This window comes from Vombatus ursinus, unplaced genomic scaffold (genome assembly GCF_900497805.2).
Source record: "Vombatus ursinus unplaced genomic scaffold, bare-nosed wombat genome assembly UNPS02004704.1, whole genome shotgun sequence".
Classification (NCBI taxonomy): Eukaryota; Metazoa; Chordata; class Mammalia; order Diprotodontia; family Vombatidae; genus Vombatus; species Vombatus ursinus.
Genome location: NW_020944482.1, coordinates 1,524,291 through 1,538,488, shown reverse-complemented (window position 1 = coordinate 1,538,488; position 14,198 = coordinate 1,524,291). Strand labels below are relative to the sequence as shown.

The window sequence follows — 14,198 nt, the reverse complement described above, 5'->3', positions numbered from 1 at the left end:
AAAGGAAAAAAAGGTTAGCCATTATGAAATGAGTCATAGCCTGAGAAAGAAGTGATGAGGAGTCAAGAGATTAGAGGTCATGGTGAGGAAAAACAATGAGGTTAGAGGTAGTATGATGCAAGGAAAGATAAAGCACTGAAAGATTATGGTCAGATAAGGGAATTTCAGAGTTTTTGAACATGGAAGTGAAACATTTATGGGTGATGGGTTCCAGGGTATGACGGTACAACTGAGATGACATAGTAGTTATGGGAGTTGTATAGATTGAGAAACTGGGAAGTTAGGGTATTTGAGACATTAGCATGTATGTTGAAGTCCCCTAGTATGACGGCAAGAGTTGAGGAGGAAAGACTATAAGCCAGGCACTAAACTCATTGAGACAGCTGGGAGAATGTCCTAGGAGCTGGTAGATAATGGCCACCATCATTTTGATTGGGATAGACTGAACTTTAAAAGAAAGAGGTTCCTGATTTATTATAGTAGAGGTGTATTGGTATAGAGGTATTGTCGGGAAATGACTGAAGAAGAAGGAGTATTCTGACTCCCTCACCAGGACCAGTGAGTTGAGGGGAATGAGTGAAAATGCAACTAGTACTGGAAAGAATAGCCAGAGAAGCAGTGTCATCTGGGGAGTGTGAGAACTGAGTGTCAGAAGATAGAAGGAGGAAGGAGAAAAAGTCCTAAAATGAAAGGAAGTTTCTTAAGTATGGAGAAGGAATTCAAGAGGGCACAGTACAAAAGGAGGACGGAAATGGAGTGTGACATGGTGGGGATAGGGTTGGGGTAAATGGGAATGATTTAATGATCAGTTGGGATTGGAAAGGACTGTTTGTCCTTTAGCAGTGGGGGATTTAGTGTCATTAGGGAAAATAAGAGTATTTGAACCATTGGGAAATAAGTCTACTATCAGTTTGGAAGAGAGGAGGTCTAAATCAAAACAACTCTGAGGTGCCACATCACACCTATCATATTAGCGAACGTGACAAAACAGGAAAATAATAAACGTTGGAGAAGATGTGGGAAAATTGGAACACGATTGTTGGTGGAGTTGTGAACTAATTCAACCATTCTGGGGAGCAATTTGGAACTATTCCTAAAGGGCTATAAAACTATGCATGCCCTTAGACCCAGCAATAGCCCTTCTGGAGCTGTATCCCAAAGAGATCATACAAATGGAAAAAACATCCACATGTATAAAAATATTTATAGCAGCTCTTTTTGTGGTAGCAAAAATTGAGGGGACACCCATCATTTGGTGAATGGGTGAGTATGTGGTATATGAATGTAATGGAATACTATTGTGCTATAAGAAATGATAAGCAGGCGGACTTCAGGAAAACCTAGAAAGACTTATATGAACTGATGCTGAGTGAAGTGAGCAGAATCAGGAGAACATTGTACATAGTAACAGCCACATCGTGTAATGACTAACTTTGATAGACTTGTCTCTTCTTAGCAATGCAAGGATCTAAGACATCTCCAAAAGACTCATGAGATGGAAAATGCTATCCACATCCAGAAAAAGAGCTATGGAGTGTGAATGCAGGTCAAAACATGTTATTTGCTCTCTCTCTCTCTTTTTTTTTTTTGTTTCTTCTTTCTTGTGGTTTCTCCCATTGGTTCTAATTCTTTACAACAGGACTAATTTGAAAATAGGTTTAAGATGAATGTATAAGTTGAGCCTGTATCAATTTACAGGCCCTCTTGGGGTGAGGGGAGGGGAGAGATGGGGAGAAAATTTGGAATTCAAAATCTTGTGGAGGTGAATGTTGAAAACTAAAAATAAACAAATAAATTTATTAAAGAGAGAGAGAGAGAGGTCTACTGCTGGATGCTGGGTCTACCCAGGGTGCAGGAAGGAGATACAGTGGGGCTAGAATTGATAGAATTTAACAACTGATTAGATATAGGAGGTTAAGTTGATGGAAGAGTCAAAGATTACTCCAAAGTCATGAACTTGAGTAACTGAGAAAGATGGTAGTATGGTCAATAGAATTAGGAAAGTTGAGAGAAATGGATAATTTTGAGGTAAATGATGAGGTCTAAGTAGAAATGGCCATCAGGTAATTTGACTTCCATTCCCACAACTCCAGGGAATAATTGTAGCTAGATAATTCCCCACCATCCAAGAAAGGAAAAATTACTAGAGAGAGAGAGAGAGAGTAAAGACTGTAAATTGAGGAAATTGAAATCAAGAGAAGGGTAATTGAATAGGCAGATAAAATGAAATTGAGAGCCTGGAGGCTGTCACAAGTTTAAATAGCAGTTTTGAAAAATCAGGCATTGGGGAAGTTAGAAGGTTGGTGATTGTGATCGGAGAGGGGAATTTTAAACTTCACTAATTATGCAAGTGGAATAATTTTGGGTAGTCGTACGTGATTTTATTCCTCCTAGGAGTACGTAAGGTAGAGTTGATGAAGTGGGACCAGGATGTTCGAAAGGTAGGTTATCATAAATATTGAAGTCATCAAGGATAATAGTAAATAATTTCAAAATTGGTGTGTGTATGTTTATGTGTATGTGTGTATATATACTTGTGTGGGACAGCTAAGTGGCACAGTGGATAGAGCACTAGAGTCAGGAAAACTTGAGTTCAAATCTGACCTCAGATACTTACTAGCTGTGTGACCCTGGGCAAGACACTTAACCCTGTTTCCCTCAGTTTCCTCATCTGTTAAATGAGCTGGAGAAGGAAATGGCAAACCATTGCAGTATCTTTGCCACGAAAACCCCAAAAGTGGTCACAAAGAGTCAGACATAACTGAAAACAATTAAACAACATACATGTGTGTCTTTAAAAATTTTAATTCTTTCTGCTTAGACAATGGAAAGGAAGCTTTTAAGCCAGATGCTGAAGTAATTGAGGAAGCTGGAAGGTGTTTTTAACATCAGCAGATGATAGGAACTTGACCAAATGATATAATTGCATGGTGTGAACTTCAGAGAAAGAGAGGTTGTTGAGTGAAAGAGGATCTCGTGAAAGAGTCAGAAAGAGGATCTAGATCTGGAAGTAGCAATGAGCAAGGAATGTGCTGACTTTCCCTGGCTGTGTGAACTAAAGGGTGTAAGAGGACTACTCAATAAGGGTATCACAGAAGGTGCTTTCTTACAGGAAAAAACCAGTTCAATTAGTATTTACTTGTACCTGTATTGAATTGTAGTTTGTCGGTGTTATAGATAACATTTTTGCCCTTTTAAGTCTTTTAAAATGAACTATGATCAATTTTATGAACCTTTATGTATATATGAGGGAGAAGTGTATATTTCTTTCCTTTTCATTAAGTTCTAATCATTCTGTTTACATTCATGTTTTTATTTATACTTTTCTCTTTGATTTATCTTTCTGATAAATCTACTATTATCAAATCTACTATTAATAATTTTCTATTTCTTCTGAAAGATCTTTCCTGTTATATGATTTGCTATATTATTTGGTATACACATATTCAAAATTGGTATTCCTTTATTATGATATCTCTTAATATGATATTATATCCTTGTTTATCTTTCAGTGATGTATTATTAGAATTTAATTTTGTCAAGTATCATCCTTGCAACTCCAGATTTTTTGAGTCATCATGAGCTGATCTTCATTTTATATTTTTGTATTTTTTTAATAAAATATCAGAGATGATGTTTTGGAATTCCATTAATCCTTTCCATTTTTTTCCCCACTTTTTTTTCTTTTTATGAGGGAATTCAGATCTCCTTTGGTGAAGTCTCCATGAATTTAAACCATCTCCAAAAATTGGATCAGAACATGGTGGACATTGTTGGTACCATACTGCCATAGTTAAGGCATATTATCTTCCTTCCTTTTAACAATTAGTAAATTTCAAAAGTGGACATTGACATTTATTGTCAATCAAAATTACACTATAAGGCAGTTTTGCTATTTTCGGAGACTGAACTTTGTTGAGGTGCTTGGGGAGGTATCTATTGTGTCAAAACAAAAAATTTTTTAAATGCATACAGTGGCTACTATACTTTTTGAGAGATGATGACAAGTTGCAACCCAGTCATGCTATAATTTTATAGCCAGGCCTCTTGAGGATCAGTTGAAAATACTGGGAATTTTTAACTACAAGAAGAAAAAATCTAGGGGAACTTAATTGCAGTCTTCAGATATTTTAAAGGCTCTGTGAAAGGGGAGAATTAAATTGATTCTCCGTGGATCCACAAGTTAGAACTAGGCATAGTGAGTGGGAGAAAAATTTCAGCTCAGTTATAAGGAAAAGTTTACTGATAATTAAAACTGTGTGGGGTCCAAAATTATCTAATCTGCAGGAAAAATCACTGAGGCAGAGCTCTAAGCCATTAACTATTTATTAAAGGGTCCAGACCCCTTCAATGAATGGGACCTCAGATCTTTCTCATGATCTGAGCCTTAATTTCATAGGACTTGGTATCCAGACACAGAGTTTCATTGGATGATAGACTTTCCTTTTGACCCTCCAGGAGGGCCAGAAATGATCCATCAGCCTAGGTGGTCACAGGATGGGCAAGGCAGGAAGGGTCATTTCCTCTAAGTAGTCATAAGATGGGTCCCTGCTGATATTAGATGAGAGAGTGGTCCAAAGGTATAAAAATAAATTGAGGGGCTTTCCATATCATGTCAAGACATCCCACATACACTAGGTTTGGTCATGTACTCTCCACCCAAAGGGTGAAGGTCCTATAGTCAGCATTCTTGTGGTTAAGAAAGTGAATTTCATAACAGGTTATTGAACCACTAGTTGAACTTAGAGCTTGTAGTTTGAAGTTTGGGGTTAGAATCTATCTAACCTTATCTAATTATTCCTATATCTAAGATATGTAAAATATGTATTAATATATGCAATTCCTGTATTCATGTTAGTTGACTAGACTAAATGTATATTACTAGATGAGTATATCACTAGTAATTGCTAACAATCACTACCCCATGGAATCACACTAAGCTGATTAATACTGATTAGAGCAAAATACGGTTCATTTTATATTTTTCAAATGCTTTCATTTTATATATTTCATCTTTGTCAGATGTCTTTGGAATGGATTCCCTCATGAGGTAGTGAATTTCCCATCACTGAATTCATTCAGGCAGAGAATGGATGACAAGTTGTTGGAGATACTGTAGATGGGGTTCATATTTAACTAGCTTCCATGGTTCCTTCTAACTCTTAAAATTTTATGATTCTGTAAGAATTCTTTCTCTTAGAGAAAACTGTGTGCTAGAATTTAACTATGTCAATTCTAGAAGCAATACTTAGTTTGGTATTCTTTGTTCTGTTCTTAGTTCTCAGCATTTGTCTACATTTCCAATTTCTTTCACAGTACCTGGGGGCTACCTACAAAGAGAAATTAATTTCTGTGAAGATTAAATCCCAGCAGATCTTGGCATCAGCTCTTCCAAATCAGAATGTCCACAAAAGTAAGGGAGGCTTCGATGCTGGTTTCACAAACGCCAGATGAACAAGATAGGATTCTAATAGTGAAGATGGAAGAGGAGGAAATCCACACCTGTGAGCAGGAACCCAGTCTCCACTGGAACAACTGCTATAGCCCAGAAACATTTCGGCAGCGTTTCAGGCAGTTTGGCTACCAGGATTCACCTGGCCCCCGTGAAGCCCTGAGTCAACTTAGGGAGTTTTGCCATCTATGGCTGAGGCCTGAAATGCACACAAAGGAGCAGATCTTGGAGCTGTTGGTGCTAGAGCAGTTCCTGGCAATTCTGCCCAAAGAGCTCCAGACCTTAGTACAAAAGCATCATCCAGAGAATGGCGAGGAGGCAGTAACTGTGCTGGAAGATTTGGAAAGGGAGATTGATGGACCAGGAGAGCAGGTTCATATGACAAGGGGTCATCTAGTAATGGGGGGAAATTTTCTGAGTTTCTATCTCCCCTTCACCTAGTTAGAAACATAGTTGTGTATGTCTTGTCTGTTTTCTCTTCTTGTCTGCCGTATTTGCCTATTGTTCTAGGAAAAGGAATGAAATTCTCATTCTTCCATCCTTTGTCCCTGAGATATTTTTCCATATAGTCTCTTCTTTCTGTGATTTGTGTTCTTATTATTACCATAATTGGCTCACAACCTAAACTAAATCCAAATGTTTCCAGGTCTCATTCCATCAACAAAATCAAGAAGAGATGGTACTTCAAGGAGCAGATCAGGAGTCACTAAGCCTCCAAGTCCAGCCCATGGTTAACCAGCTCAAGTGGGCATCTTGGGAACTCCACACCCTAAGACGAAGTGGTAAGGAATTAAACTCTGTGTGGGGTGGAGGGTGAAAGTGGGTGTCCCTTCCACCTCAGGTATGTATAACTGGTGCCTTTTTCCTTACCCATTCGCCTCTTAATGTTGGAAGTGTTATCGTTATTTGTTTCCCCAGGCTCTTAATATAGTAGAGCTCCTTTTACCCTTTTCATATCCTAAATGAAATTAGTCTTTATTTATAGATATCAACCATACCAGTCATTTCTTCTGTTATAACTTCTTCATTGACCATTCTCATATTGCTATCAAAATCATTTTCCTCACTCATCTTCTTGGCTTCTTTTCTAGCCACCTTTTCCTACTTTGATTTCCATTAGCTTTTACATCAAATTTTATATCTTTATGGTTTCATTCCTCATTGCTAGACCTGTAGCTTCAGACCAGCTTGCCTACCTTTCACATGAGAGGAATGTCTTTCCATTTTTCAGCAACTTCTCTCTACTTTAAAAAAAAAAAACCTATCCCAGAAGTTATCCATAGCTATTTCTAACTTTACACCTTCCTGTGTTTTTCTCCTGTTTTCATGGCTTTTTCCAGGGCCCTATTAAGATCACCACTGCACCTCTTCTGCAGAGGTTATACTGGTCGTCCTGTTTACTCTGAATGAACTGTGGAAAAAACGCTTTTTCTCTTACTTCAAAAAGCCACTGGAGCTTCTTAAACAGGGAAGAGACATAGGAACTATGTGTTAAAAGTATTAATTTAGCATCTGTATGTAAGATGGATTGGAGGAGGGAGAGACAGTAACAGTCTAGGCGAGAAGTGACGAAAGCCAGATGAAAGTGACTTTGTGAGTGGGGAGAATGGGATAGGTGCAAGAGATACTGTGGAAGTAAAACTGATAAGACTTGGCAACTAATTGAATGTGGCATTAAAGAGAAGATTCAGGGGTAGACTTTGTAGTTTTAAACCTGGGAAACTGGGAGGACTGAAGGACAGAAATAAGAAAATTTGAATGTGGGTAAGCTTAGAGGAAAGATAATGAGTTCTTTTTTAGACTTGAGCATGTTGAATTTGAGAAAATTCAGTAGAATGTAAGCTTCTTGAGGGCAGAGACCATTTTTCAGTTTTGTCTTTGTATATTCCTATCCCCTAGCACAGTTCTTTGCACATAGTAGTCTCTTCATAAATTCTTGTTTGTTGAATTAGACTAGATTGGATGGCACATCCCAGTGGAGATGTCTAGCAGGCAGTTGGTGATGGAGCACTGAAGCAAAGAACGGTTAGTTTGGAGTTTAAAAAAAAAACAAAACTTTAATGTAGAAACAAATTTACAGAATACAAATTTCTTATCCTAATTTAACTGATGACTAAACTCAAATTTGTTTGGTGTACACAACTCCAGTTCTTTCCTTTCTTCCACTCTATTTCATGTGAACTAAAGAAAAGAATTTTGTTTCTGTATTTCTGTCAGACTTGAATAAGGAGGCTGAGCCACTAGTGGTGACAGTGAGAGTTGTCTGTTTCTCAGGGCATGGGAAAGATCCAGAGAAGCTAGGGCTTATAGGTGAAAATAGCTGTGGATATTGATCTCTTTCATCCTATAGTTTTCCCTTACAAAAACTTCTTTCATTTTTATAGAAATGGGACTTTCTTGCTGTAATCCATAAATAGGTATGATTTTAATGCAGAAAATTTGAATGGAATGTTCATGACTGTTGTTACAATAAATTATTTATTTTTCATATTTGCTTAAAATTGAGACTCTCAACACTTGGAGAGTTGTGAGCCATAAATGTTGGCTTTAATACCAGCATTTCATGACTTCATGATTTCATTTGAAGGGTCATTTAGTCTTATCCTTACCCTAAACATGAATCTTCTCTAGAACATCCCCCATAAGTGAGAATTTGATATCTGCTTGAAGATCCCTCAATGACGGGTTATTTAATAACCCCTGAAGTAACTGATTGAATTTTGGTACATCTCTACTTGACAGGAAATTTTTCCTTATGTTGGGCCAAAAATTTACCTTCCTGCCTTCCTACGGTTCCCATTCTGACCTCAGGGAGCCAAGCAGAATAAGTGTAGCATCTTATCTACATGATCACACTTCACATGTTTGAAAATAGCTATCCTCTGTTCTCTGTCATCAGTTCACCAGTTCGTCTTTTTCTGTCATATCACCATCCTGATCACTTTCCTTAGGATAAGCCCCACCTGATCAATATCCCTTCTAAAAGATGGGTCTAAGAACTGGACACAAGGGGCAGCTAGGTGGCACAGTGAATAGAGCACCGGCCCTGAAGTCAGGAGGACCTGAGTTCAAATCCAGCCTCAAACCAAACACTTGACACTTAGTAGCTGTGTGACCCTGGGCAAGTCGCTTAACCCCAATTGCTTTAAAAAAAAAAAAAAAAACTGGACACAATATTTCAGATTGTGTATGACAAGGGGAGAGCACAGCTGAATGACCACTTCTCTGACCCTGACATTTGTCTTTCTCTGGCTCTATAGCGCTTTTATAGTTCCTCAGAGAGCATATATAGCAGCTTCACAATAATAAAGGAAAAACTCATATTTCATGTTTGCATAGTGCTTTACTCACAATAATTTTTTGGGGAAAGTAATATTGGCTATTTTAAAGATGGGGAAAGACGACTCAGAGTTTACATGATTTTTTTTCCAGGATCACATGGCTAATAATTGGCAGAGCCAGCACTTGAGCCCATCTAATGATTCTGAGTGTAGTGCTAGTTCCACTATACCTCACTGCCTCTTTAGTTTATATATATATATGATAGGTGCTTTTTATTAACTTCCTCTTTTATAGAGTTTCAATTCTCTGTTAACCATTTTTGTTCTGTCCTTCTAAGCTGAAAAATTTTGTTCTTCTTGGTAAACAAAACACAAGCAAAAAATATCATAATAAATTTAGAGCTAGAAGGAAATTAGCTGGAGGTCTGCTTGTCCAACCCCCTTATTTTACACTTATCCAAGTGGTAATGATGTATTGCAGATTCAGCATCAGATACTTCATCACTGAGCTTAATCTCCTGTTACTAGACTGTAGAAATTTTTAAAATAAATCATAACAAGGCAAGTTAACAAGTATTTTTGAAGTGCCTACTATGTATCAGGCATTCTGCTCAATGCAGGGAATAAAAATAAAAGCAAAAACAGTTCCTGCTATCAAGGAGCTCATATTCTAATCAGGGAGACAACATGCAAAAACTACGTATAAAGAAGATACATACAGAGTAAATTGTAGATAATCTCAGTGGGAAGGCACTAACATTTAAGGGAAATGAGGAAAGACTTCTTTCAGAATGTGGGATTTTTAGCTGAGACTTGAAGGAAGCCAGGAGGTCAAAATGAAGAGACAAAAGATGTAGTGTTTTGTGCAAGAAAAGAAAAGGAGGCCAGTATCACTGGATTATAGAGTTCCTGGAAGGGAGTAAGGTATAAGAAGGAAAGGAAGGAAAAAGAAGGAAACGTGTTATAAAGGGCTTATGATAATAAGAAACCACTTAGAGTTTATTGAGTAAGGGAGGACACAATCAGATCTGTGCGTTAGGAAAATCAATTTGGTAGCTGAGTGGAAAATGAACGAGAGGGAAAAAAGTCTTGAGGTAAGTAGACCAACTTATTGCAGTAGTCTAGGCACGACATGATAAGTGCCTGTGACAAGATAGTGGCAGTGTCAGAGGAGAGAAGGGGATATATGCAATAGATGTTACAAAGGTGAAATTGACAGGACCTGTCAGTCAAACAGATTTGATGGGTGATGGGGGACTCCCCAGTGAGAGAGAGGGTGAAGAATTAAGGCTGACACCTAGATTGTGAGCTTGGGTGACTCGAGGATGATGATGGCACCCTCAACAGTAATAGGGAAGATAAGAAAGAGGGGGATGCTTGGAGGAAAAATAAATGAGTTCAGTTTTAGATATGTTGAATTTTAGTTGTCTACAGGATGTCCAGTTTAAGATATCCAATAAGCAGTAAGAGATGTGAGTCTAAAGGTCAGGAGAGAGGTTAGGGCTAGATAAATAGATTTGAGAATCATATGCAGGATGATAATTGAATTCATGTGCACTGATGACATCACCAGAGGAAATCATGTATAGAGAGAAGAGAAAACAACCCAGGATAGAACTTTGGGGAACACTGGCACTTCCATTTTGGAGAGAGGACTAGACTTTGTCCATTCCTGTCCTGGCTCTGCTTCTGATTGGACTTCTGGACCCACAATTATTAATGAATGTGACCTGGATGTAGAGCCAGCAAAAGAAACTGAAAAGGAGCAGTCTACTGGTAGGAAGAAACCAGGAGAGAGCATTATTAGAAAAGTCTAGAGAGGAGAGTATTAAGAAGAAGGTGATTGATAGTGTCACAGACTCTATAGAGGTCAAGAAGGATAAAAATTGAGAAAAAGCCATTAAATTTGGCAATTAAAAAAATCATTGGTTACTTTGAACAGAGTAATTTTAACTGAATTATGACATCAGAAACCAGACTGTAGAGATTTTAGAAGAGAGAAAGAAAGGAAAGGAAGTAGAAATATAAGAAGTTTAGCTACAAAAGACAAGAGAGATATAGGGAGATGACTATTTGTTAGGAGGGTTTTGCAGAGATTTTAATTTAGATATTATGTTAGACTGGAATTCTGAGATTCCTTATATCCTTGAAATTTGGTCATGCAGAATTGGGATTCAAACTCAGATGCTAAGGTTTTAAAATCCAGTACTCTTTGTATTACAACATATATTGGCCTTCAGAAGTAGAATAGCAAGACATTCTTTCTAACAACTGTTGTTATCCTATTCATACCAAACAGGCCCTTTCCCTTTCTTAATCTTCCTCTTATTCCAGAACAGCAAAACATGTATACATAAAACTCTTTCTCTACTATTTGGTATTTATTGCCTCACCTCAGACTGGGTTTTAGTCTTCCTGACATTTTTCTTAAGATGGAACCTTGCCACTTTTTGTACTTGTCCTTATTTACCTTTTCTCATGTGTATAAGAAGTATTGTGTATATTGTGAAGCCTTAAAATGTAATACATAGTATGAGTTATTATTTTTAAATTAGTTTGTTATTGACTTGCCTTTTTAGCTACATATAGACACCTCTTTTTTTCTTCCTTATTTGAATCAACTGTGACCTCACTAGAATTTCTATTTTGAGTGCCTCCCATTCCTTTTTCCCTAACTTCTCTGTTTCTCAGGCTATAGGATCCTATCAATCCAATCTGAACTTTTTGAACTCTAAACTCCTAAAATCCAAGCTAGGTTTTCCACTTCTCATCTGTTATAAATTCTAAGCTGGCCATTCTCTCTCTTACTTTTGTCTTAGAAAAACATAATTACTCCCCAAACTTTTGTATTTAAGCTTTATTAATACAGATTTAAATTAATTGTGTTTACGGATTCTGTGAATTTTTAAATACCCCTTGAGGTAATTTGAGATAATTCTTGCGGAATACAAAGTAAGGTTCAAGAATCACCACTTTGGATAAGAAGCCTGTCATTTAACGGCCGCTATGAGTGAAACTCAAAATTTTGTTTTTTAATTTTTATATTTTTCCCAATTACACATAAAAACAATTTTTAACATTCATTTTTTAAAATACTGAGTTCCAAATCCTCTCCTTCCCACTCTCCCATACACCATCCTTGAGAAGGCAAGCAATGTGATATAGATTATACAAGTATAATCATGCAAAACATAATTCCATATTAGCCATGTTGCAAAAGAAAAAATACAGACCAAAGGAAAAATGCCAAGAAGATTTTTAAAAAGCCTATCTCTATCTGCATTCAAACTTCCATTATTTCTTTCTTTGGAGGTGGATAGCGGTTTTCATCATAAGTACTTTGGAATTGTCTTGGAACATTCTATTGCTGAGAACAGCAAAGTCATTCACAGTTGTTCATCATATAATATTGCTATTACTGTGTACAGAGTTCTACTTCTGCTCACTTCACTTTGTGTCAAATTATATAAGTCTTTCCAGGTTTTTTTGAAACCATCCTGCTTGTCATTTCTTATAGCACAATAGTATTCCATCACAATTATATACCACAACTTGTTCAGCCATTCCCCAGTTGATGGGCATCCCCTCAATTTCCAGTTCTTTACCATCACAAAAAGAGCTGCTACAAATATTTTTGTATATATCGGTTTTTTTTCCTTTTTTAAAAATCTCTTTGGGATACAGACGTAGTAGTGGTATTGCTGGGTCAAAGCGTATGCATGGTTTTATAGCACTTTGGGCATAGTTTCAAATTGCTCTCCAGAACAGTTGGATCAGTTCATAATTCTACCAATAGTGCATTAGTGTTTCAATTTTCCCATATCACCTCCAACATTTATCATTTTCCTTTTCTGTTATATTAGCCAGTCTGATAGGTGTGGGGTAGTATCTCAAAGTTGTTTTAATTTGAATTTTTCTAATCCATAGTAATTTAAAGCATTTTTTCGTATGACTATAGATAACTTTGTTTTCTTCTTTTGAAAACTGTCCATATCCTTTGACCATTTATCAGTTGGGGAATGACTTGTATTCTTATAAATTTGATTCAGATCTCTAAATATTTAAGAAATAAGACCTTTATCAGAGAAACTGTGTAAATTTTCCCCCCCAGTTTTCTGCTTTCCTTCCAATCTTGCCTGTATTGATTTTGTTGGTGCAAAACTTTTAATCTAATATAATCAAAATTATACATTTTACAACCTGTAATACTGTCTTATTCTTGTATGGTCATAAATTCTTTCTTTATGCATAAATCTGACAGGTGGAATTTTCCATGCTCCCCTAATTTGCTTATGGTATCACTATTTGTGTCTAAATCATGTGCCCATTTTGACCTTATCTTGGTATACAGTGTGAGGTGTTCTATACCTAGTTTCTGCCAAACTGCTTTCCGATTTTCCCAGCAATTTTTCTCAAATGATGGATTATTGTCCCAAAAGTTTGGATCTTTGGATTTAGCAAACACTACATTACTTTCTACTGTGTGTAGTGTACCTAATTTATTTCACTGGTCCACCACTCTATTTCTTCATCAGTACCGTATTGTTTTGATGATTACAGCTTTGAAATACAATTTGAGATATGGTACTCCTAGACCACTTTCCTTCACACTTTTTTTTCCCATTTATTTCTTTGATATTCTTGACCTTTTGTTCTATCAGATGAATTTTGGTTATTATTTTTTGTCATATATAGTTTGTTGGTAGTTTGATTGGCATGGCACTGAATAAATAAATTAATTTAGGTAGAATTGTCATTTTTATTATATTGACAAAGCCTACCCATGAGCAACTGATTTTTTTTATTTGTTTAGATCTGACTTTATCTGCATGAAAAGTGTTTTGTAATTACATTCATATGGTTTCTGGGCTTGTCTTGGCAGGTAGACTCCCAATTATTTCACATTGTCTGCAGCTGTTTTAAATGGAATTCTTCTTTCCATCTCTTGCTGCTTGACTTTGTTGGTACTATATAGAAATGCTGATGAATTTATGTGGGTTTATTTTGTATCTTGCAATTTTGCTGAAGTTGTTAATTATTTCAATTAGTTTTTTAGTTGACTCTCTGGGAAGGCTTCTATCCACATTACAGAAATAATGCTTGCTGATGGTTTTAGATAGATGATATTAATCATTTTAAGGAAAGTTCCATTTATTTCTGTGCTCTCTAGTGTTTTTAATAGTAATGGGTGTTATTTTGTCAAAAGTTATTTTTGCATCCATTGAGATAATCTCATGATTTCTGTTAGTATTGTTATTGATAGTGTCAATTTTACTGATAGTTTTCCTAATATTGAACCAGCCCAGCATTTCTAGTATAAATCCCACATGGTGATAGTATATTGCTATAATCTCCTTGCTAGTATTTTATTAAAAATTTTGCATCAATATTCATTAAGGAAATTGGTCTGTGGTTTTCTTTCTCAGTTTTAATCATTCCTGGTTTAGGTATCAGCATCATATTTG

At 36.5% G+C, this 14,198-nt stretch overlaps 1 protein-coding gene across 4 annotated transcripts in view; it reads left to right on the top strand.

The window, feature by feature from the left end:
* Window positions 1-14,198, top strand: part of LOC114027180 (zinc finger protein 396-like) — a 33,225-nt gene that overhangs the window by 15,258 nt on the left and 3,769 nt on the right. For 3 of the 4 annotated variants that reach the window (XM_027841136.1, XM_027841125.1, XM_027841130.1), the window contains exons 2-3: window positions 5,317-5,824; window positions 6,099-6,234. In XM_027841136.1, coding sequence (XP_027696937.1) covers window positions 5,402-5,824; window positions 6,099-6,234 — 559 coding nt within the window. In that variant the 5' untranslated portion in view covers window positions 5,317-5,401. The remainder of the gene's footprint in view (window positions 1-5,316; window positions 5,825-6,098; window positions 6,235-14,198) is intronic. The other variant, XM_027841142.1, reaches the window with a different exon arrangement.